The sequence below is a fragment of the Onychomys torridus genome, chromosome 18 (genome assembly GCF_903995425.1).
Source record: "Onychomys torridus chromosome 18, mOncTor1.1, whole genome shotgun sequence".
Taxonomy (NCBI): domain Eukaryota; kingdom Metazoa; phylum Chordata; class Mammalia; order Rodentia; family Cricetidae; genus Onychomys; species Onychomys torridus.
The window spans coordinates 34,623,136-34,648,255 of NC_050460.1; the positions used below are offsets into that span (position 1 = coordinate 34,623,136).

The 25,120-nt window shown below is 48.6% G+C and overlaps 1 protein-coding gene and 1 pseudogene across 1 annotated transcript in view; both read right to left on the reverse strand.

The window, feature by feature from the left end:
* The window catches only part of Rfx8 (regulatory factor X8), a 65,837-nt gene that overhangs the window by 12,598 nt on the left and 28,119 nt on the right, over positions 1–25,120 (reverse strand). The window contains exons 5-12 of the mRNA XM_036168242.1: positions 19,838–19,901; positions 13,336–13,446; positions 11,773–11,850; positions 8,579–8,692; positions 6,510–6,660; positions 5,663–5,721; positions 3,628–3,784; positions 1,286–1,380 (exon numbers count right to left, since the gene is read on the reverse strand). Coding sequence (XP_036024135.1) covers positions 1,286–1,380; positions 3,628–3,784; positions 5,663–5,721; positions 6,510–6,660; positions 8,579–8,692; positions 11,773–11,850; positions 13,336–13,446; positions 19,838–19,901 — 829 coding nt within the window. The remainder of the gene's footprint in view (positions 1–1,285; positions 1,381–3,627; positions 3,785–5,662; positions 5,722–6,509; positions 6,661–8,578; positions 8,693–11,772; positions 11,851–13,335; positions 13,447–19,837; positions 19,902–25,120) is intronic.
* Positions 23,761–24,598, reverse strand: LOC118569775 (annotated as a pseudogene).

Below are 25,120 nucleotides of genomic sequence, written 5' to 3' on the forward strand. Positions count from 1 at the left end.
GCATTCCACTCACAGCCATTGACAATCCATCTTTTGTGTGTATGTGTGTGTGTGTGGGGGGGGGGGCGGTCCTGGGAGTGGAAACCTCAACTTCACACATGTTAAGCAAGTGCTCTACCATTGACCTCTACACAGCTGCAGCCCACCTGCCAGCTTGTCCTTCCTCCCTCCCTCCTTTCCTCCCTCCCTCCCTTCCTTCCTCTCTCTTTCCCTCCCTCTCTCCCTCCCTTCTTCCCTCCCTCTTTCCCTCCTTCCCTCCCTCCCTCCCTTCCTTCCTCTCTCTATCTCTCCCTCTCTCCCTCCCTTCCTTCCTCCCTCCCTCCCTCCCTCTCTCCCTTTCTCCCTCTTTCCCTCCCTCTCTCCCTTCCTCCCCTCCCCTTCCGTCGTGTCATCTTCTCCTCCTTCTTCTTCCTCCTCCTCCTCTTCCTCTTCTTCTTCCTTGTTATTGTTGTTGTTTGTTATTTTTTGAGACAGGGTCTCTTTATGTAGTCCTAGCTGTCCTGGAGCTTGCTATGTTGACTAGGCTGGCTTTGGACTCATAGAGATCCTCCTGCCTCTGCCTCCTGAATGCTGGGATTAAAGGTGTGCACCACCATGCTCAACCTTTGAGGTTTTTTCAGGCCATTTTATTGGGACAGGTCTGTAAAACACCCAGATGGACACTGCTATTCCCAAAGGCAGGCCTTCCTTCCTCAACAGTCCCCCTGGTGCTCACACCCTCTCAACAGTCCCCCTGGAGCTCACCCCTCACCACCTCTTTCTCTCTTTCAAATGTTTATGTGCACGCCTACCTACATTCATCTGAAGACACATCCCTGACTGTCACATACATCGGTTTACCCAAACACATGCACAACCATGTACCTTACTTCCTCCCATATCACACTTCTCCTCACACACATGTATGCTACCCCACATTCACTCAAACACAGCACACACACAGAGACATATACACACACACAATGTGACATGCCACCTCCCCATTTTGTGCCTTGTCAGAGAGGTGAGAGGCCATGTCCCTACCCTAACACCCACACTACCCCAGCATACTTATGACCATCAGAGGGCCTCTTTCTCATACCTGCAGGACAGGCAGTACATCAAAGGGATTCATTCTCCCAAGGCCTACACTCTTCGGAAACAAAGGATGAGTTCTGAGCAGGTTTACCACCAGTGTGGCCATCAAGGCCAGAATCATACAGGTAAGTGGTGGGTACATGAGGCTGTAATTTAGCTAGAAGCATCAACACCCACTCCTTTCCTGTAAAAATTCAGAGTTTTGTACCTGGAAGACAAGAGCTTGGAGATTTGAAGACACACAGTTCAGGAGTTCAGCAAGATCTGTGGAGGTTTCCAGCAAAGAAATTAGACAGCCCAAGCCTGTAAGGAGACAGAGCAGACTGCAGGAATTAGGTACTCAAGTCCCAGCAACCAAGAGGACAGACCAGTCCAGAGGGGATTCCCAGGACCTTATACCCATCTTGAACACGACAGATCAGCTCTCTGGCTGGAACTGTCATTTTGGGGGGCCACCTTCTTGGTCATCATAGTCCTATCTCTGCCACTTGTTGCAATGGAAAGACGTGTTTTGAGACAATAGCTCCACCTTGCAATTACACAGAGTCTGGCTTCGGATGAGCTCATTGCACGGTACAGACATGACCTCACCTATCCTTGACAGTTTCACAGATGAGCTAGTTTATTAGTGTCACTGAAATGACGGGGGGGGGGGGGGGGCATCAAAGGCAGTAAGTGCCTTGCCTGGGGTTATGTACTCAACACAGGTGGAATCCCCGCCTGTGTGTGACCTCAGGTCTGAATGTCCCAGGTAGCATGGGTGGAGGAAGAGCTCCCCTTCCTTTCTGGGGCAGCTGCCCAGCAAGTGGAGTTTAGATAAGCAGCAGGGTGCTGTGGCCCTGGATTTCAGAAGCACCAGGCTTGCAGATACTAACAGTAGTAGCTAGTAATGTGCTGGCTGGATTTTGCAACCTCTTTGAGAGACACAAAGGGATGCTAGTGGGCATACATGTGCCCTCGGCCGGCCAAGAGGAAGTTTGTAGGACTCTGGGGCCCATGTGCCTTCACTGGGACTATAGATAAGTTGGGGCTTGGAACAAGAACAGTGTATGGATGCCCACCTGGGTTTTCTGGAGAAGCTAGTGCCCTTGGAGGGAGACCTTTAAAGCTCCTACTATTGGGAATTGATGCCCAGAGCTCTGAAGCTTGCTGTGTAGTGGGCAGCCATCCCAGCCTTGGCCTGGAAGTTCCATTCCCCCATTGAGGCTTCGGTAATGGTCACGCCCACAAGGCGGGGCTGAGGGAGGAAGCTGAAGACCCAGGATCGAGAGGAGAGGTCTCATTTGGTTCTGGGACCCTGGACGCTGGAGGTAGACCGAGCAGAGTTCTCCAGAGAACACCGCCAGACTGCGGCCATACCTTTGCAAGACCCTACAACCTATCCCTTCATTTGTAAGTTACCCCACAAAATAAACCTCCCTTTTAACTACGTGGAGTGGCCTTAATAATTTCACCAATATCGCTGGGCTAAGGGAATTGGGGCATTCCAAGGGCATCTGCATTGGGGGCAGCCAGGATCTTAGGGACAGGGGACATAAGCGACTATTAGCAAAAGCATGGATTATTTCAGTAGCTTAATAACTAGCACAATCTTAGCAAGGTCATCTCTACTTCAAGGTCAAAGAAAAGATTATTTGGCAGGTGGTTTATATGTTGCCAAATCCATGTGTCCATCTGTTCCCAGAAACCAAAGTGCTGCTGTGTGGCAGCGGCACTCTGGGTGGCCCACCATGAGTACAGCTGACATCTTGGCAGGCAGCTTCAGCCATGGTTGAGAGGACTGGGGGGTGGGGAGTTATGCCTTCAGAGGGAGAAACTGCTAGATCTCCCTGGGGCATTCTGGCTGGAAGTGGAGGCAGGCAGCCCTTGCCATCTTCTGGTAGCTATCAATTCCCCTCCTGAAAGGTTCTCTGGGACGGTTCTCCAATCATTCTATCTTTCCCTGACATCCCCCCTCCCCCCCAAAAAACCCAGTGTGTCACTAGCCACTGGGCCTCTTTATAGAAAAGATATTTCCCTGTCTTGGAAAATGATTACAATTATCAAATGTCAAGTGGGGAGGAATCTGGCGCTCTGTCCTGGTTGTTTGTGGAGTAGTGCCGTGGTGAACAGCTGGACCCCTACACTACACATTGTTAGAATTCTAGGGGGCTAGCAGCAGGTTAGCGGAACCTGGTAAGATCCGGAGCTAACTCCATCCAATCACACAGGATGGATTTGTGTATATATGAGACCGATGGAGATATGACCCCGCCCGCTCGTTCCCCTGAGGAGGATATCTACGAAGAAATGCTGTCGAGCAGCAACACTGAAGCCTCATCTCTCTGTTCACTCTCTCCCCAAACGTGCATTGGCACTGACACCCTGTCTGACACTCAGGAAGGCTCTAGGAGCAGATGCCATGGGGGACTTCCTGGGTTGCCTGTCGCCCCCTACAGGAAGACATGCATTGAGCACATTCAACTAGGTAAATAGTACTCCGCTGTCCTGAGACCTTCCTAGTGCGGGTCATGCTGGCCCCAAAGGGAGAGTACTGCGAAGGAGGGTTACATTTCATCTCCGTGTGGCTCTCCAGATCCTCTTCATGGTCTGAGTCACCTGCCAGGACCTTCTTCGAAATATCCAAAGTGCCTTCGCTGATGATGGCACGCAGATCTGACTTCAAGAGGCCAACTCTCCTGCTGTTCTTTAGGACCATCTTCATTGTCTAAGGATGCAGAGAGAGAACAGTTAATTCACATCCTGTTATCGTGACTAATCCCCCTGGACATCACAAAGCTTCCTATTGCGGTTGAGGGAAGGAAAAGTGGCTATGGGTACATCCATTAACATCAAATCTCAAATGGTATGAAATGTTCAGACTCTATGCATTCTAGCTCCCGAAGCCAGACCTGCCTAACATCCTCTCTTCCTCTTCCTCAGCACCCCAATCCAGGCCCAAGTTACCCAAGAAAGGAAACTGGAGGGTAATTGATCAGTATCTGACAATGTTGTCCCTGATAATAGGCAGATGGCTGTGGGGTTTCGGGAGCCTGCCTTCCCTCCCTCTCCCTTCTTCTGGGTGACAGATTCTGGGTCTTACACACACCAAGGAATCACTGTCCCTGAACTGCATTCTGACCGCTGTGTCTGTGCTTTCTTTTGGGAACCTTCAAACATGAATGGGACCTTTAAGAGCTGGTTTACTGAGCTATCAGGCGGGGACTATAGAAACCTTTACATTTCATGATTTCATAGTGTAAGTGCTCAATTCAACTCCACCAATCTCCATTTCCCAGAGGAGGAAGCAGCATTAGGCTGTTGAGTAAATATCCTCAAGGAGTCATAGGAGCAGAAATAAGGTTTGGAGAAGGGCTCACGTTAGAATCCAAACATGCCACCCTGACTGGGGTGAAATCAAGGCCATACTACGTAGTCACTGCCAGACAGACCCATGAATGTGTATGTGCAGCAGATGAGGGAGCCCGGGGAGGGCTGTGTGCTAGTCAGATGGGCTGGTTCATCTGCTTAAGTCCCTTTCCAGCTCAGATGGACTTGGGGCATAGTGCTGGTGCCCAAGCTCTATCTTGATCTGCTGCCTGAAGGATTTCAGGCTCATGTCCAGAGGGCTGGTGTTATACCACTGTTCCTTGGTGTCAATCTGGGGTTGGTTCCTAGATGCTGTGTATGCCAGCGTACAGAGAGAGCAGAGGTGACTGGAACCTGTCAGCGCAAGGGGCAGGGTAAGCTTCTTGCTGAGCACCATGAGACCTGGAGGCTTCTCCAGCCGGTGGCCAGCAGGCTGGCCTTCCTGTCTACCTTCTGCTTGTGGGTGGGATGGAAAGGATGCCAAGCTTTGTAGACGTTCAAGTCCCTTATGTATGTAGCGTTTGTGTGCAGTCCATACAGTCTTCCATACAGCTTAGATCACCTCTAGGGGACCTGGAACACTTGGTACAGCAAGTGCTGTATTGCACGGTATAGTTGAGGGAACAGTGACAAGGAATGTCTGTCCACACTCAGTACAGGAGCAACTGTGAGGGCCTTTGAATCGTTTTCAGTCTGATGTGAGTTGAACCTGTGGGAAGGAACCTACAGACCCAGGAGGATTGAACTGCATCGTGATCCTCTAGCAAGCACGCCAGCTACATAATCACCACAGAAGCCAAACGCTCAGTTCTGAGGAGACTAGAACCCCAGACACACAGAGCCCAGAGGCCGCATGGAGAGGGGAAGAGGTCTGTCTGTCTGCCTATCTGTCTGTCATAGGGTCTGCTGTGATGCCTTTCACCTTTCACCTCTCACCTCTGACACCAGCTGGCCCAGGTCAGCATCCCCACGGGGCATCCCTTCCACATCTGTTAAATGGTGCTCTATTTTCTCTCCTCTGCAGAGAGATGGTGACTGGAGCCTTTCAGTACGAGGGGCAGGGTGGGCTTCTCACATGGTACCATGGGACCTGAAGGCCTCCCCAGCCAATGGCCAGCAGGCTCCCCTATCTGCCCTCTGTCTATGGGTGAGATGAAATGGTCTCCCTCTTTCATGGAAGATGTGGAGCCTCGCCATGTGCCTTAGGAACGTGCAGGGATATTGAGTTGCAGCATACCTTTGCCATGTTGGAAAGGTACGTCTTTCTCCTGAGTCTTTTGACAAATCCAGTGACTTCTGTGAAGAACAACACACAAGGCCATTATTGGTACTGTGCATTCTAGCGCCCCTATGCAGGAGGTGGGTGAGGCATCCATGGCTAAGCAGAAAAGTCTGGGCCTCCTCCTCATCACCCCCCTGCTCACCCTTTCCCCAGTGGCTCAGGAATTCTGGTAGGGGCGGCATGGCCAATAGAAGCCCATTGTGGCAGAGACTTGTATAATCTTAGCATCTGGACTGGGCTGCTACAGGCTGGTTTGCATCCCCCTTACTCACCTGGTGAAGCATCACTCCACAGTGATGGTACTGAGAAGAGGTGCCTCTGTGAGCAAATTAGTCATGAACATGGAACTTTCCCAAAGGGATTGGTGCTTATAAGAGAAGAGAACTCAGGTAGAGTCCTCATCTCTTTCCCAACGTGAGGGCAAAGCAGACAGACTGTCTATGGAACAGAAAACAAGCCCTAACTAGACCAGATCTGTCACTGCCCTCATGCTGGACTTGCAGCCTGTACAACATCCATTCCTCACAAGCAACTGAGGAATGAATCTCAGCTGCCCAGGAGCGCACAGGGCATGATGTATGACGGCAATCTGAATTAACTAGAACAGGCAGGGTGTGTGGTTCAGCCCAGGAACCCATCAGAAGCGCTGATGACAAATCACCCAGGCAGATCAGGCTCTGCACCCATCCCATCAGTGAGGGGCTAAGGGTTGTTGTGTACAACCCACCTCTGGATGGAGCTGCCCTAGTGGCAACATTCAGTTCTTCATCTCGCAGAATCTGCGTTTCGTGTGGAATCCTACCTTTGAGTTTGGAGATCTGTAAGATGGCCGGGAAACCTTCTAGAGCCCTGAGAAGCCACAGTTTAAATCTCTTACTGAACAGCCGGACGGATTTCAGGTACTGGATACTAACGTCCTCCAGGAAGTCAGGGAGGAGAATGTCCTCCAGGCCCTGCAGAGAAAGAATCCAACGGTATGACCTGGCCTGTGCTGCAGGTGCTGCCAACAACCCACACAGGGACCCGGTAGGCACGGCAGGTCTGAGGGGGGTCACTAATGCAGCCACTGCTTTTTGTACAGGACACCCTGCCACCCTGGTGTGCCGGAACTGGAATCTGGGTTTTCGAGTATTGATACTGGAATCTTCTTCTTCTTCTTCTTCTTCTTCTTCTTCTTCTTCTTCTTCTTCTTCTTTTTTTTTTTTTTTTTTTTTTGTGATTCTGGGGATGGATTGTGCATACCAGGCAAATACTATGCCATGGAGACCCACTCTAATGCCTGATTCAACTAAAGCAAACAGACAAAAACCCAAAGCCAAACCAAACCACACCACAGAACCACCACCACTCTGGTTAATCCCAGGAGGGTCAAAATCAACATGCTGAAGGACAGAGCCCGCTCCTTTCTTTCTGCTTCTGTGGTGAAAAACCAGAGTCACTAGACCCTGAATGGTAAGATTTGTGGTGAGCACGACAATTTCACCACAGAAACGATGCCTGTCTGACCTTCAAAACCCAGTGACTGCCCCAGAGACCAGAGCTCCAGAGCAAGGCAAGCCCCCCAGGGGCGGTTCCAGAGTAACCATCCATGGCTCTGCATTCAAAAACATCTTTTCCTTTCTGAAATGTATTTGTTTTTGTTTTATGTGTACAAGTATTTCCCTGAATGCACGTCTGTGTGCTGCATGTGTGTAGTGCCTGATGAGACTATATGAGGGCATTGGATTCCCTGGAACAGGAGTTACAGAAGGTTGTGAGCTGCCATGTGGGTGCTGAAAATCAATCCTGGGTCCTTTGGAAGAGCAGCCAGTGATCTTAACCTCTAAGTCATCTCTCTGCCTCCCCCCTAAAAAATGCCTTTTTAAAAGACTGGCTGGGAGCACCTATGATCCCAGTACTTCCAAGACTGAGACAGGACGATTGTGAGTCCAAAGCCAGCTTTGATTACACAGTGGAATCCTGTCTCCAACCAAACAGCCAACAAGCAAAATAATTAAAAATAAAACACCTTTGGTTGATATGTTCAGAGATGGAAATTGACTAAATTCTGAATCATGGGTCTTTATTTTCTTTGTATGAGAAAATTCAAAAGAGAAAAAGGCCCTGGTCCATTGTGCACTGGTGTGTGTGTGTGTGTGTGTGTGTGTGTGTGTGTGTGTGTGAAGGGTGTGCTGTTCTGGGCCAGTGAATGTACTGGGGGCTGCTGTTCTTGTCTGGTGTGTGTTAGAGGTGTTCTATTCTGTGACGGTGTGTATTGGGGGTGTGCTGTTCTAGGGTAGTGTGTGTACTGGGGATGTGCTGTTCTGGGCTGGTGTGTGTACTGGGGTGTGCTGTTCTGGGCTGGTGTGTGTACTGGGGGTGTGCTGTTCTGGGCTGGTGTATGTCCTGGGGGTGTGCTGTTCCAGGGTGGTGTGTGTACTGGGGGTGTGCTGTTCTGGGCTGGTGTGTGTACTGGGGGTGTGCTGTTCTGGGCTGGTGTGTGCACTGGGGGTGTGCTGTTCTGGGCTGGTGTGTGCACTGGGGTGTGCTGTTCTGGGCTGGTGTGTGTACTGGGGTGTGCTGTTCTGGGCTGGTGTGTGCTGTTCTGGGCTGGTGTGTGTACTGGGGGTGTGCTGTTCTGGGCTGGTGTGTGTACTGGGGTGTGCTGTTTTGGGCTGGTGTGTGTACTGGGGTGTGCTGTTCTGGGCTGGTGTGTGCACTGGGGGTGTGCTGTTCTGGGCTGGTGTGTGTACTGGGGTGTGCTGTTTTGGGCTGGTGTGTGTACTGGGGTGTGCTGTTCTGGGCTGGTGTGTATCAGGGGTGCTGTTCTCACTCAACCACCGGGGATCTGTTTCTGGAAGGGATGTACAGGGGAATCAAGGGTCTGTCCACCTTAAACAGCTGCATATCGTAGCATCCGAAGAGCTGGCGCACATCAGGCAGTGACGTGAGCATGACCGTGTCTGGCTGCAGAGATTTCCAGAAGGATGTGATTAAGTCCTCCACCTAAAGTGACAAAACACATCATGAGAAACCCAGGCTGTGCCTTGTGGGCCTCACCCCTGTACAGTCAGTGACCCTGAAGGCCTGGAATGGACTTTGTACCAGGGCACACAAAGCTTTGTTATCAGCCTCACCAGCCCTGTTTGGAGGCTACTCTTTCTACCTCATGCGCACTGGTGTTTTGCATGCGTGTCTGTATGAGGGCATCAGATTCCCTGGAGCTGTAGCTACAGACAGTTGAGAGCTGCCATGTAGTTGCTGGGAATTAAACCCAATTCCTCTGGAAGAACATCCAGTGCTCTTAACCACTGAGCCATCTTTCCAGCAGAAACTACTCGTTTTTAGCAACCAAAGCGGGCCTGCCCTGCCTTGGTCCCAAGCTAGGAAATCTCTTTGAGGGTGTTTCCTAGATGCAAAGCTGTTTCTGACCACCAGGGGTCTCCAGTTGACTACAAGACGATGGCCTGGAGCCCAATCAAGGGTTGAGAATAAAAGTTCACCGACTGACTTGACTAATCACTTTGCTCATTTTCCAGCTCAAAAAGAAAAGTAACAGCATTGCACCTCGGGCCTCCTCCTCAGCACCGACTGTGAAGTCTGGGGAGCCTTCTCGGAGAGCAAGTGGCCCACACTGGAGGGGCAAAATGTCAGTTTCCTCCTTTTCCTGTTTTATCCGCTCGTGTCCACTTTTCAAAAAAAGTAGATTGGCTATTGCCAACTAATAAAGACTGTCCCCCTATCATTAATTGTGTGTGTGTGTGTGTGTGTGTCTGTGTCTGTGTCTGTGTCTGTGTGTCTGTGTTAGTATGCACATATATGTGTTAAGCCTGCAGGCAGACAGGAGACGGTATCAGATCCCCTGGAGCAGGAGTTACAGGTGGTTGTGAGCCACCATGTTGGTACTAGGACCTGAACTCAGGTCTCTATGAAAGCAGTGGGTGCTCTGAACCACTGAGCCATCTCTCCAGCCCTAAGATTCTTGTCCTGTGGGATTTCCATGGCCAGCGATATCCTGAGGCATAACAAAGCCCTGCTAGGACCCCAGGCAGGAAGCAAGGGAGTGAGAGCCGCGGTGAGGACCTTGACTTGGGATCCTATTGACAGGAGACTTCCCCAAAGAGAGTCAGGGAAATGCTACGCTGGGAGTCTCCATCAAGTTATAGCTTGGCTGGCGACCCACGCTCCAAGTTCCCTGCTCCTGCTCACTAGTGAGTAACATTCACAAGTGTTTCTCCAACGTGTCGCCCTCTCTTTGATATCTGTTTCTGACCAAGATTGAACCCCAGACCTTCTCACCTTGACCATGATGAAACCTCCCTCTATCCAGATACATCCAAAATGTGTCTTCCCTATTTTCCCACTGGGTTGGAGCTTCGGGGGAGGTAGGCAGAAACTTTGCTAGTCCAGCCTCCACCATCATCTCCTTTCGGTATGGACCCTTTCATCATAGTCTCGTGCTGGGGGACATCTTGCTGCCTCTGCCCACAATGTAGGCTCCACCTGGAACCGCTTCAGTCCCCAGGCTCTGACTGCTGCTCGCCCTCTGCCTTTCCTACTGGCATTGACGGCAGCATGGCCACCTGCTTTGGGGGTCCTTTCAGCTTTTGCTCTTCCTTCTGGGCACCCAGAACATTCTAACTATGCAGACTGCTTTGGTTTGTCCTCCTCTGAACTAATGCGGGGGTGTGGGTGGGGGGGGGGAGTTAATACTCATTGTGGAGAAGGAAGGCATCAGTGTTTAGAGGCAGGGACTTCAGGGAACTGACCTGGATTATAGAAGGCCATCAGGGTAGAGGTCTGGTGACTGGATGCTCATGGTGATATAAGAAGAGAATTACACACACACACACACACACACACACATACACACACACAATCAGCTGTGGTGCTCTGGGTTGCCAACAAGAAAGCTATCACCAGATGACGTCCTTAAGACCTTTAACTTTTAAAACCGTCACCCAAAATAAACTTTTTTTTTTTTCTTCATAAAGGAGCTCTTCCCAGGTATTTCGTTACAGTAACTGTTAGAGTTTGAAAGGGATATCTCCAAATGGCCTATAGGCTAAAGGCTTGGTCCCTGGCTGGTAATGTTATTAGGAGGTGGTGGTGCATTTAAAAGTTTGGCCTAGTAGGCAGTATCCCAGCCACTGGGGCGTGGCCTTTAAGAGGATTGTGAGACTTCCTCTCTTTCTCATAGTGTCTCACCCAGGAGGAACACTTTGTTCTGCCCCACATTCCCTGCCTTCATATTCTGCCTCCTCACAGACGCAAAATGATGAGGCCAATCCAAATATATATATATGTCAGCAGATATATTTGCTTAAATTATGTCCTGTGACTGGCTCCATTTCTGGGACGAGCAGGGCATTTTCCCCAAAGCTTGAGAAATGTATCATTTGGTAATGAAAGGAATAATGTTGCCCAATAAGTCTGAGGAGTCCCAGAGCTCTTCATTAGTCACCTTTTCCTGTTAGTCAGTTACCTCGAGCTGCGGCAAAATACCTGAGATAAGGAACTTAAAATGAAGGGGCATTTCTTTGCACTTACACTTTGGGAAATTTCAGGCCATGTTGGATTGGCCTCATCATTTTGCGTCTGTGAGGAGACAGAATAAAATCTGCAGTACCCATGCCAGATCACGTTCCTCAAAATCCTGTCTCTTTTTTCCTTTTTCTTTTTTTGGAGCTGAAGACCGAACCCAGGGCCTCGCGCTTGCTAGGCAAGCACTCTACCCCTGAGCTATATCCCCAACCCCTGAAGTCCTGTTTCTTTTGCCATGGCATGTGTTGATAAAATGGCTTCAGCATTACTGGAAAACCAGGTGGCTATTGCTACTCATGCTTTATTCAGGCTGAGTTGAAACTGTTCTTCAAGCATCGTGATACCCACATCAGAACCTTGAAGAATTTCCCAATGACTGTGCTGAGGCTAGACCGCTTTCCAGTCCCCACCAACGACCAGACAGTCACGTGATGAGCTGTTTGAGGCAGTGGAACAGCTCTGGGTATCCCTGGAGGGGTCTGATCGAGTTAGGTGGTTGACAGCTGACCGTAAGTGCTTGTACTTTATAGATACAGGCCTACCTTCTCCAGCTCTTGGTTCCTCACGCTCTGTAAAATGTCTCGACAATAGTTGCAGTACTCGTCAGCGAGAAAGACCACCTAGAAAAGCACTGAACGTCAGCTCATCTGTCAGGCCACTTCACGAACAACTGTCCTGAGAGACCCCATGGACTCTGCTCTCTGAGGCCATTCTTGTCACAGCTCTGACATGACTGCAGCGGGCTTTTCATCTGGCCTGGGCTCGTTATTTGTATGGAGTTAGCACAACATACTGACTGACAGCTCATGGAGCTCCAGTTTCGGTGTGGCAACTCATACATGGCCAGGGTTGGTTCTACCGCTGTAACTTTTGGAGGTGTGTAGTGTGTTTTTTTGGGTATGTGCACATATGTGTGTGAACATGCTCACGTGTGTGTGAAGGCCAGAGGGTTACATCCAATGTCTTCATCTATAATGTTCCACTTCTAACATTTTTAAAAGAATTTTTATATTTACATATTCATGCATGTGGGAACATGCATGCCACAGCACAGATGTGAGGTCATATTCATGTGTTTGGGTGTTTGTGGGAACATGCATGCCACAGCACAGGTGTGAGGTCATATTCATGTGTGTGGGTGTATATGGGAACATGCATGCCACAGAACAGGTGTGAGGTCATATTCATGTGTTTGGGTGTTTGTGGGAACATGCATGCCACAGCACAGGTGTGAGGTCATATTCATGTGTGTGGGTGTATATGGGAACATGCATGCCACAGCACAGGTGTGAGGTCAGAGGAGTTGGTTCTCTCCTTCCACTGTGTGAGTTCTAGGAACTGAATCCAGTTTGTCAGGCTTGGTGGCAAGTGCCGCTCTCTGCTGAGCCATCTCACTGACTCCCTCTTTCTGAAGTTTGTTTTGTTGTTGTTGTTGTTGGTGGTGGTGGTGTGTGTGTGTGTGTGTGTGTGTGTGTGTGTGTGTGTGAGTACCTGTGCATGTTTACATAGGCTCAAGGAGGCCATAGGGTGTCCCTGTTGGTCACTTTCGCCTCATTACCTGAGACAGGGAATCACTGACCCTGGGCCACTGATGGGCTAGAGTAGCGGGCTGGGGAGCCCCAGCAATCAACTGTCTGCAGCCCCACCCCCACCTCCCAGCACTGGGATTACAGACTTGAGCCTCAAGGCCACTGGGATCTGAACTCGGATCCTCACACTTGTGCAGCAGACTCTTAGCTGACTGAACAGTTTCTCCAAAAGCCACCAATTTTTGACGCCTCTCTTCCTAAACACTAGCAGCATCCTGCATTATTTCCCACCTCCAGTTTCTAGAGACTAATTCTCTGCCTCCTTTTCTGGCCTCCCTTCTTTCATGAGGAAAGCCCTCACTGAAGAAATGAATGGCAGCAGTCCAAAGGAACCTCGCACCAGCTCTCAGGGGGCAGACCTCAATTTTCAGGCCCAGGAGGAATGTTGGTCCTCACAGATCTGAGAGGAAGGAGGGGGTATCCCGAGTGATGACCACATCCCAGGCAAAATATGAAGGCACTGATGTGAAATCCACACAGACTAAAAGGCTAATGTCCCTCAGGACACAAACCTACCAGCTTACAGGAGTACTTGTTTGCCAGCTCTTGTTCCCAAAACGGACATCGTCTGAACGGAGACACAGGTGATTCCGTCGAGTCCGTCTTAATTGGTGAGTGATTTTCACACTACAAGTCATTTATACAATGATTATTTCTTTAAAATAAAGTGAAGTCACAGTCACAGGTATAGGTTACTCTATCCACAGTCTTGGATATGGCACCATTCTTTAACTCCCCTCACATTCCATTACAGTGACAGTGGTTCCTATAATACTGTCAACTACATGGCCACAGAGGAGGGGTTTAAGCTTTAATGGTGTCTTAGTTAGGGATTCTATTGCCAACTCTTATAAAGGAAAACATTTCATTGGGGTGGTGGCTTACAGTTTCAGAGGCTCAGCCATTATCATCATGGCGGGGAGCCTGGTGGCAGTGTGCAGTCAGACATGGTGCTGGCGAATTCCACAACGTGATCCAAAGGCAACAGGAAGTGAACTGTAATGCTGGGTGTGGCTTGAGCATATATGAGACCTCAAAGCCCGCCTCCACAGTGACACACTTCCTCCAACAAGGTTATACCTACTCCAACAAAGCCACACCTCCTAATAGTACCACTCCCTTTGGGGGCCATTTTCTTTCAAATCACCACAAATACATTACCCAAACTGATTATGCCTGTGTTACAGTCAAGAGCTAAACAGTCATGTTCAGTAAAAATACCATCTATGAGCAGCCTAATGTCACTACATATTTCTATAACCAACATCTGTAAAATGGAGTCCTGTCAGGTTCGTGTGCGTGCGCGTGCGTGCGTGCGTGCGTGCGTGCGTGTGTGTGTGTGTGTGTGTGTGTGTGTGTGTGTGTAGCTTGAGCTGTGAAGAGAGTTAGCTGTATCCGAAATCCTGGGCTGACAAGAAAATGACTGTCATGGGCTTCAGTTTGGAAGAACAAACTTCAGGCTAGAAGGAACAGGGAAAGGGAAGTGATAGAAAGTACATGGGCTGCTGGGCAGTAGTGGTGCACGCCTTTAATCCCAGCACTCGGGAGGCAGAGCCAGGTAGATCTCTGTGAGTTCGAGGTCAGCCTGGGCTACAGAGTGAGATCCAGGACAGGCTCCAAAACTACACAGAGACACCCTGTCTAAAAAAAAATAAACCAAAAAACAACCCCCCCCCCCAAAAAAAAAAAAGGGAAACACATGGGCTGTCCTCACAATGCTGACATCTGGGCAGGGGGTGGGACTGCTCCTGGGAAAAAGACACCAATTTTATTTAAAATTATTTCTTTGGGATTTTTGAAAGCTTTCCTTATAATAGAATGGGCTGAAATGAGTTCCACTAATTGAATGTGGATGCAAAGCCAACCACACGGAATTGAGGTTTTTCATCTCTCTTAATCTTAAGAATGTGCTCAGTTCTGGACTTGGAATTCTGGCAGCTTCTGGGTCAGAGTTTCACACCCCACCCCTGGCTTCCTCAGGTCCTACATGCGCATGGCTGAACCCAGCTATCTGCTGGTCTCTGAGAAGTCTGGTATGTTGCTGTCTATCAGGCTCCTGAGGGTCAGCAGCTCCTTTGAATTCCTGGGCACTCTTCTTCAGGGCAGAGGGTTGTGCTCGGCCATCATCCCTCAATGTGCCACACACAACAGCAAACACTCCCTGGGGGCATCACTTCCCCTTTGTGACACCCCTTGTTACTACTGAGTGTCACACTGAGGACCAGAGAGTTAGAGATATCATCCAACGGCCAGTGCTCCTGAATCACTTTGAGCATCTGGTAAAAAGCAGGTAACCCTGAACTTCAGGAAACGCATTCTGTGAGTTCAGTGTTTCTAACATCCTGTATCAACATCCCTTCTGGAGTGCTCTTGGAAAGTAGTGGGGACATTGGCATCTAGACACACACACACACACACACACACACACACACACACACACACACACGGCAGTAATGTAGAGTGATGACACGCAAGGCTTCTTTCTGTGGATGCTACCTGTGCCCCGGTCCCAGTGTACACTGCTTTTTGGTCTATGCGGGATGGTGAGATTGATCATCGGGAAGGGCCTGTTTCCCAGAGCTTCTCTTAGGACCCAGGGAGCTCAGTTCCAGCTCCGGGCAGCTTCTCACAGTGAAAACACCCACTTACACCCTCCATCTGCTCCAGAACCCACACTGACCTGGATATAGCTGCTCTCTGGCTGCTACTGCTGTTCCCAAAGCCATGTTTCTCTAAGTCTGGTCCTGAAACCACACCTTGGTAATAGGGATCCATTGTCCTAGTCCCCAGGGGTGATTCAGAGGAGGCCAGAAATCTGGCATTCCAACCACATTTCTAGCACACTCGGGTTGAGAACTATAAATCTAGGCCGGTAGGTGTATGGGTGTGCACACACATGTGCTCCCGTGTAGGGGCCAGAGCAGGGTGCCCGGCACCTTCCTCTATTGCTGTTGAACTGGAAGCCCGATGTTTTGTCTAGGCTTGCTGGCCACTGAGCTAACCGGATCCACCTGTCTCTGCTCCTTAATGCTGGGTTTATAGGCATGAGCAGCTGTGCCTGGCTGTTTCTATGGGTGCTTGGGATCCAATATCAGATCTTCATCAAGTACTTTTACTCACCAAGTACCCTAGCCTCTCTAGCCAGACTTTCTCTTTCCTTTCTCTCTCTATCCCTCCCTCCCTCCCCTCCTTTCCCTCCCCTCTCCTCCCTTCCCCTTCCTTCCTTCCTTCCTTCCTTCCTTCCTTCCTTCCTTCCTTCCTTCCTTCCTTCCTTCTTTTTCTTGCATTTTCTTTCTATGCTGTAACCACTGAAGTTCTCTATTTCAACATGACAAATACTGTTCCGCCATCACCCAGAAGTCGTGCTAGGACATGTATCAGGCACTGAAGGATTCTCAGTCCTAGACTGGACTCCTGTATCCACTCTCCCACTCCTCAGGCAGGCTCAGGGTGTGAGCCAGAGGGTGGGGAGGCCGTGACACGGCCATTGCACTCATGATTTCACAGCAGCTGTGGTTACCTGCATAAACCCACACAAGACGAAGCTACCCTAGAGTCCAGCATGGATGGGGAGGGCCTCACAAGGCCCTAGCTAAGGAGCCATCGGCAGTTGACGGCTGCTAGAGGAGGAAGAGTCGCCCTTCCCTGGGGATGTGGCCACTGGCGGGTTGCCCATGTTATGGTGAGTGGGCCCCCCCACCTGTGCGCATAGGGGCAGAACAAACCGGACTGGAAAGGACCGGAAGTTTGGAGGGGGTGTGTCGGGAGGCTATCTGAGGAAGCTGCTGAAAGGGGGTGAGGCAGAGATGATGAAAATATAATGTGTGCATTTATGAAATTCTCAGATAATAGAGTATATAATAGATATATTGTGATGATTAGAAGAATATAAAAGTACTCCGTTATGAGACATCAAAAGGAAAACTCATGGGTGCCTGAAGGGTAGGACACTTGGGTCATTTCCTCTTCCTCCCCGCTTTTCATGTCACAGCTGTAAGGTGAATAGCTTTGCTGCAGCACACAGACCCCACCACGATATGCTTCGCCACAGCCCCAGAAGATATGGGGCTAACCCATAATCGTTTATAAAACTTCCCAAAGTGTGCACCAAAGCAAACCTCTTCGGTTTTTAAGTTGATCAGAGCAGGTCTTTTGTCGCAGTGACAGAAAGCTGACCAGTACGTTTACGCGTTAGCCCTGAGGTTACAATGGGGATGCCTTCTTACTCTTGCCGTGGGCCCCAGACATGTTCTGCCTTTCCTGAGTTACTTCAACAGTTCTCTTGTCTTTTTTCTTTCTGTGTGTTTGATCATCCCCCCCCTCCATCTCCCGTTCTCTTTTTGAAGATGCTTTGACGGTGCCCCACACCATCTTGAATGAAATCCAAATTCCTCAGCCTGGTGTTAGCGAGCTCTTGACATCTGGCTTCTCTCCACTTTCCTCGCCCAAAGTACAAGGCCATTCCATTCCTCACCGCCTCCAGACTGTTAGAACTACCCCCAGGTCAAATGCAAGCTACACCCCAAGATGAATACCCTCCCAACAAGGATTCTGGGAATCCCTTTCAGAGTCAGCTATGTCGTAGCTTAAGAGGCAGAGCTCTGGTGCCCCAAGATGCTCCAATCTCCAGATCTCGTAACTCTACTGCTTTACATGGCACAAGGGACGAGGGTATAGGTGGCCTTGAGAAGCTGGAAGGCAAGAAACTGATTCCCTGGAGCCTGCAGTTAGAGCAGAGCTCTACAGACACCATGACCTTAGCCTGGTGAGAACTGATGGGGGACTCATGCCCTCCAGAATGCCAGAGAATCCTTTAGTGTTGTTCAAAGCCACTGACTTCATGTTCATTTGTTACAGCACACACACACACACACACACACACACACACACACACACACACACACACACACCCGAATCTTCTGTAAGGCTCTCCCTAGTCATTCCTCATGGCTAACATGAATGTCATGGCTGCAGCAGTGAGGCAGGAGGGAGGGGATACAGAAGGGAGATAAACAAGAGAGCTTGCAGCTGGGTGTGAAATGGCCAAGCTGGCCGGGTAAGAGGACGAGGAACCCACTGAAACAAGTCAAATCTGCCTCTAGTGACCCCCACCCCTGCCGCGTATACACCAACCACCAGCTCCACACGGCACCTTGCCCTTTCCCATAACTTCTCAGTTTTATGAATAGTTACACCTTTTAAAACATGGTTTATTCATTTTGTTTTATGTGTATGGGTATTTTGCCTGCATACATAGATATGTGCACCACATGCATGCCTGGTGCCATGGATTCCCTGAAACTGGAATTACAGACAGTTGTGAGCTGCTATGTGGGTGCTGGGAATTGAACCTGGGACCTGTAGAGAAGCAGAAGTGCTCTTAACCACTGAGCCATCTCTTCAGCCCTGGGACAATTACATTTTTTTAAAAAAGTATATTCTTGCACCGAACTGTAACAGACATTCTGAATTGTGGGTAAGGACAGCTTGGCTCTTAAGAAAGCTTCTGCCTGTTTCATGAAGGGGATGAGAAAGAGCTGACACACCAAGACTAGCAAGTCCAGATGCGTCTCAGTGAGCTCTCACTGTGGGGAGCAGGCCCAGCTGTTGCTTACCCAGCCACTGAGCATCCCCTGTGACAGCCTGCTCCATCTACCTGTGTCCCGGGATGAAGCCCTCAGCAGTTCAGGAACTAAGACTACCAGTGTAATCAGGGGATCCACAGGTGGGTCAGCCCTCATTTGTCACCACTCTGACCCACCTCAGCCCTCATTCATAACCATTCTTGTAGTTGGAGAGCTTCTCTCCAGGTGCCACAACCCACGAATAAAATAATCACTCAGATGCTTATATTACTTATAAACTGTATGGCCCATGGCAGGCTTCTTGTTATCTACTTCTTCTATCTTAAATTAACCCATTTCTATTAATCTATAAGTTGCCACGTGGCTCGTGGCTTACCTGTACATCTCGCTTGTCATGGCTGCGGCTGGCAGCTCTCTCCTCCGCCTTCCTGTTCCCAGAATTCTCTTCTCTGCTTGTCCCGCCTATACTTCCTGCCTGGCTACTGGCCAATCAGCATTTTATTTACACAGAGCGATAACTGATCCACCTCAGCCCCTCCTGCCTTTCTGGACTCACTGCCATTCAGCACTGTCCCAGTGACCCCATGTCAACCATAGCTCCCTGCCCACAGACAGTGCTTCTCAAGCACAAGCCCTGGGATTCTGTCTTTTTCACTTCTGGATTATATCCCATGCAGCCCTCAACAGTACTAGTCACAAAATAGATGTTTTTTGTTTTTTTTTTTAAATGACTCTTTGTGAGATTGTATCAGTTAGGGACAATGTGTCTCTCCAAATCCCTCTGCTGATATCTTAATCAAACTGTGCTAGAATTTACAAGTGGGATGTTGGGAGGTGATTAGGTCAGGAGGGTGGGACCTTCATGAACTGGATCACTCACAAGCAAGAGGCCAGAGAAGGTCACTACCCAGGGTCAGGAAGGGCAGCCTGCGGCTTGCAGCTCAGCACAGAGCCCTGGCCTGCTAGCACCACCCAGAACCACGAGAAACCAGTGTGTTTACACTGCTCAGTTTTGAGTAATTTGCTTTAGCAAACTGAGCATACACAAAGTGCTCTCATGATATCTTGGCCAACTAAAGCAAGGCTCAACTCAGTGTCACAGATTAGCTATTAATAGTTCTGACGTCCCGATTCAAAGAGTTGGAAGAATACAGCAGAAGCACATTGCAGGAAATTCATCACTAGCCACCTATGTATCCTTTAGAATTGTACCTCAAGAAACGCAGCTCAACAGTGACCACAGCTGGGCAGTATGGTCCTGTGAGATAGGGGCCAGGTCTGTCTTAGTTGAGTATAACGTATGCTGGACATTCAACAGTGAGACCAAATGGGTGGTGGGTTAAGGATTGTCCAGAACACCACACACAAAAAACAGTTGTAATTCCCAGATACAAGTGGTCTATTAAAACACATCTATTTTATTCCATACTCACTCTTTCTTCCTGTTGGATAACGTTGTTATAATCAGTAGATTTTCCAAAGGTGACCACATCACCACTGTGGAAGAACAGACAACAGAGAAATCACGTGACTAAGAGACCTCTCCCTCAACACAAGAACGGAATTTCTTCTGCAGCAAGCTTATTTGTTTAAGGTATAAGTCTTCATAAAAAAAGAAAAAAGAAAAAAGAAAAAACCGTCCTCCAAGGTCCTAGCCACATACGGTGATTGTCATGTGCTTGGGATTTTATTTAAAATCTATTTCTGTATCTGGGACAGCCTTGCATTTTAATTTTAAAATTTTTATTCCCTTCAGAAGCAAGGGTATGATACCATCAAGGTTACAACTTCACTCCTGTGGGAAAGGAGAAACCACTGTGGAAAAGGGATCTTTACTACAACCCAGATAGGACAATGTCACTAGGTGATGGAGGTGACAGAGCATTGCCACAGAACAAGGGAACTGGGGGTTGGTAGTAGACTGGAAGCTTCACTTTGCCATGCTCGTTGGGCTGTGTGTTTAAGAGACATACACAGCAGAGAATAGATATAGCTCTGTTGAGTGGTGTGGTATGTTTTCCCTTTAATTATGGGCATAAGACAAAGTAGGGTGCAGGGCCTCCTGCTTGCACCAGGAAATGTGCCTTCTCTAGGTGCGAGAGAGGAGAGCATCTTCCTCCCTGTCTGCCCAGGGCTGTGGCTGAGCTGAGGGGCAGGCATGGCTGGGGAGCTTTGTCCACCCAAGTCATCCTCCTCCTCTTTGCCTCAGAGTGCAAGGCTCTCTCCCCTCAAAGCAGGGAGCCATCGTCAGGTGGACACTGAGGGACTGGGCCAGCAATGGCTTCACTGCATCCAAGAATACTCCATCCCTACCCAGCCTCCCAAAAGGCCCTGGGGGCTCTCTTCTAAAGGTTTGTCACGGTGTCATTCTATTCTGTCTGAGTCATGAAAACCTGGACAGAGTATTTGATATGTATCTGATAACGTTTCCACACAATATGGTATTCTCTCCCCAAATGCTGTGGACAGACTGAAAGCCTGGATACTAGCCCTTCAGGGAGGCACACCTTTAGCAAGAATTGTTATCAAAACATCGATTTTACTTTGGACATTCTAGATGGGTCATGGAATATAGGTTCCATTCAACCCAGAGATACAGATGGAGGAACTCTGCACATAAGTGGCTTGCAAATGCTAAAAATGGAGAATTTGAAGAGTTTTAGGAATTCAATTTTGGGCATGTATTGTGGACTGAGCTGTGTCCCCCTTTCATATACTGGAGTGTTAGCCTCTAATGTAGCTATATCTGGAGATAGAATTGTGTGTGTGTGTGTGTGTGTGTGTGTAGTTATATTGTAATTTGCCTTTTATTTTATAAGGGCTCACTCACAGTTAAGAGATTGCCTTGAGGCTGGGCATGGTGGCGCATGCCTTTAATCCCAGCACTCGGGAAGCAGAGCCAGGCAGATCTCTGTGAGTTCGAGGCCAACCTGGGCTACCAAGTGAGTTCCAGGACAAGTGCAAAGCTATACAGGGAAACTCTGTCTGGAAAAACGAAAACACACACGAGAGAGAGAGAGAGAGAGAGAGAGAGAGAGAGAGAGAGAGAAGAGGGATTGCCTTGAGGTCTTAGATAAGACTACAGTTTTGAACTTGAAACTAGGAAGATTACAGAGACTATTGGAGTTGGAATGAATGCATTATGAGACAGCCATGAGCCTATGGGGCCAAGGGTGCTATGCTTTGGTATCAAGGTGAAGAGGCTGGGCTTATGAGGATGAACTTGGATTGTCAACCTAATTGGCTTTAGGAACATCTGGGTCATTAAGGAGCACACCTTCGGGTGTATCTATTGTGGGAGTCTGTGGGAGACCAGCTCCGAACTGCTCCTACCTTTTGAAGGGTTCTTAGGTGGGGGAGGAGGGAATTAAGAAATGATAGATAGAAAGAGAGACCTAGTCGATGAGAAGAAAGATAGAAACACAGGATAGCCTGAGTCAATACCCAACAGCCTTGAAGGTTTCTTCAAAAGGGCTTTTTATAATATGCCAAGGGGAGAGGCAAAAGACCTCTCCCTTGCGAGATCAAAGCACACTGTACAGCCAAGTGTAGACCCTTCCAAACACCCAACTATGCCGGTGACTAAATCATCTCCTTATGCAGCCCTGCTGGGTAAAGCAAGCCCAGATTCTCTGACCCTGAGTAAGTTCTCACTAGGAAGCCTCTGTGGGCTCCCATAATCTACCAATGTGTTCCCAGAACCACTGACTGAGATACTCACAGAGATACACCAGCCTCTGCCTCTCAAGTGCTGGGACTAAAGGTGTGAGCCATCACACCTGATCCTAGGCTTTTTTTCAAGTAGGAGGAAATGCAATTTCTCTACAATTCTACATTATGTCAACATAGAATTCCCAGTATGTTTCCTATGTAAAAATAAATACCAGACCACAATATGAACATTAGGCCCATTTATCCATCCAACTATCTTTCCCTCTAGTCACCTTCTAATCTATTGATTTATCTATTCATCTGTCTGTTCAGCCACCTAGTCACCATTCATCCGTTTGACTATCCATCAATCTGTTTCTCATTCAGTCATCATACACTTGTTAAGTGGCTGCCACATGAGAGGAATTCTGTTGGTTCTTGTCAGGCATAGTTGTGATTGAGACACACATCTGTTCTCTCAGAGGCTAATCTACTGAGGAAGAAAACAAAATGTAAAGATGGTGAACGAGAACCGCGGCAGGTGACGTGTGGGGCATTTACGATGTATGTCAGAATCGTCCTATGCGTCTGTGAATTCACCGGTTCCTAAACATGTCCACCTGCAGTTAGATAAGCTCACAGGAGCTTCCTTTGCGATTAGCTAGCCTCATTTGGCTGAAACTTACACAAGACACTGAGATAGTACTTATGAAACCCCTTTGATGGTGAGGGTAAGCTTCACCAGGCATTCCTTACGATATTCAGAAATAAGAAAGTGGCGGCTGGCAGATCTGGGTCAGGCTGAAGGGAACAGTGACAGACACGTCACTTCTCTCTCATCCTCTCCCACCGCTGACTCACAGCCTTGGGGCAACTAGTACTGCTCATTATGGCTGAGTCAGGCCCTCAAGTATTTCCAGCTTTGACATGAAACTCCCAAATTCCTGCCAGGTGCTTGGTGTTGGATGTGGGTTTAACTCAAGGATAACTGGAAGGAAGGTGTTCAGACCAAGAGAAGGCAGGACCTGTGTGCGGCTGTGATCCTCACTATGGGAGCCATGTTACTCTTTAATGTTAATGAGGGGATTTTATGCTTTGAAATGACAATTATCAGAAAGAGAAAATGTTTCAGCCTCACAGAGGGATGGGGCCATCCAAAACAAAATCCACCTCGTAGGATAAAGAAACAATGGGGCTGTCTCTACCCTGTCTGGGATGCCCAATCAAGAGAATGTGGGTTTAGTGAGTTTGAACCGGTTTTTCTTCAAAACCATCTCCTTTTAGAGCAGTGGTTCTCAAACTTCCTAATGCTGCGACCCTTTAATACAGTTCCTCATGCTGTGGTGACCCCACTCCCCTAGTCATAAAATTATTTTTGTTGCTACTTCATAACTGTCATTTTGCTGTGGTTATGAATCGTAACATAAATACTTGTATTTTCTTTTTTTTATTGTCACTACAACTGAGATTTATTGATTGCTGGAAAAATGAGGTAAAAGCTTATTAGCTTCATATAAGTAAATCACAGCAAAGTGGATCCAAATACATAAACTGTCAAGTTCTTTGTGTAGCTGCCTACTGATTTTAAAACTGATAAGGCTTTGCCAGACAATTCAATGTTTAGAGAAAAAAAAAACCAAAAATCACTCAATGAAAAAACACAGCTACAGAACATTTTTTTATTTTTCACTAAGACTTTCCCAGAGGACATAACTAAGCTCGTCACCATCCCTCTGCCTCCACAGGGTTAGTGCACACTCACTGCTGTAAAGCAGATACAAACAGTTTCAAGGACGGGAACCAACCTTAACTGGCAAAGAACACTTTCTCTGAATTATCATAAAATTGTTTAAGTAAAAAAGAGAAAGGAAAGGAGAAGGGGCGGTGGTGGTTCCAGAGTGGAAAGATCATTCACTGGCCTGTCATCCATTCTATCTGGGCTCTAGTAACAAAATGGAAACAGGGTCACTATCATACAAAATGTTCACTACAGCACGCTGTATGCACCTGTGCCAAGCCCACCCTCAGCCCCAAATGCTTCCAACTCAACTACTTCCCAGCCTGTTGAGCCTGTGGACGAAGGAGCACGTAGATCTTCTCTTTGATCCAGTCTTTGTTGTAAGGCTGGTACGTCTGTGCATCAGCTCGGTGAACGAGACAGCTGAGGTCTGCCAGATCATCGATAAAGTCCAACAACTGACTGGTACCGTATGGGATGGAGGGGCTGTTGGGATTCATTCTCTTCAGATGCTCTTCGTACATTGTACAGACACCTTCCATGCACTCATTCACAGACTCATAGCGAAAGTCCTGCCTTCTGGGCTCTTGGTAGGCTGCACCAGCAAAATGGTGTGAGACGTCTCGCCAAACGCTTTGCTGCAGCCGCCGCTAACACCGCCGCACACGAGCTCCTTGTGTTTTCTGATGGTCTTAGGTGACCCCACGGGAGAGTCATTTGACACCCCCCCAAGGGGTCGTGACCCATAGGTTGAGAACCTCTGTTTTAGAGCCTCCTGTAAGCAAAGATGCACAGACGAATACATGGGAGCAGGGGGTGTAGATCAGGTTAAAGCGTGTGCCAGACATGCACAAGGGCCTGAGATGATCTCTATGTATAGTGCAGATTAAATAAAATATACATTGAAGCGGAGGGGGAGCTATTTCGGGAGAGGAAGGAAGGGAACCAGGCAAGGAGGAAGGTAGTCAAGAGAGGTTAATGAGGGGGTAAATATGAACAAAATACATCCTAACCATGTAGGGAAATGACAAAAACCAATATATCGCCACACATTTTGTTTTAGAATTAGTATATACTGATTAAAAAGTAAAAAGAAATCAGCATGAGTTAGGACGTGAGCTGGAGATGACAATACAGTTGGGCCACAAGGCCGATGAACAGAGAACCTCTGCTCGGGCCTAGCCTTAAGGCCTGGAGTGGGAACATGGAGGTCTCAGTCAAATGTCCTGGTGCAGTGAGGATCTGGCGGAGTGGACCTAGAGAGAACTGCAGATACTTGCTGGGCTTGAACCTGGAAATCTGGGATAGAAAGTAAAGCTGTGGTAGA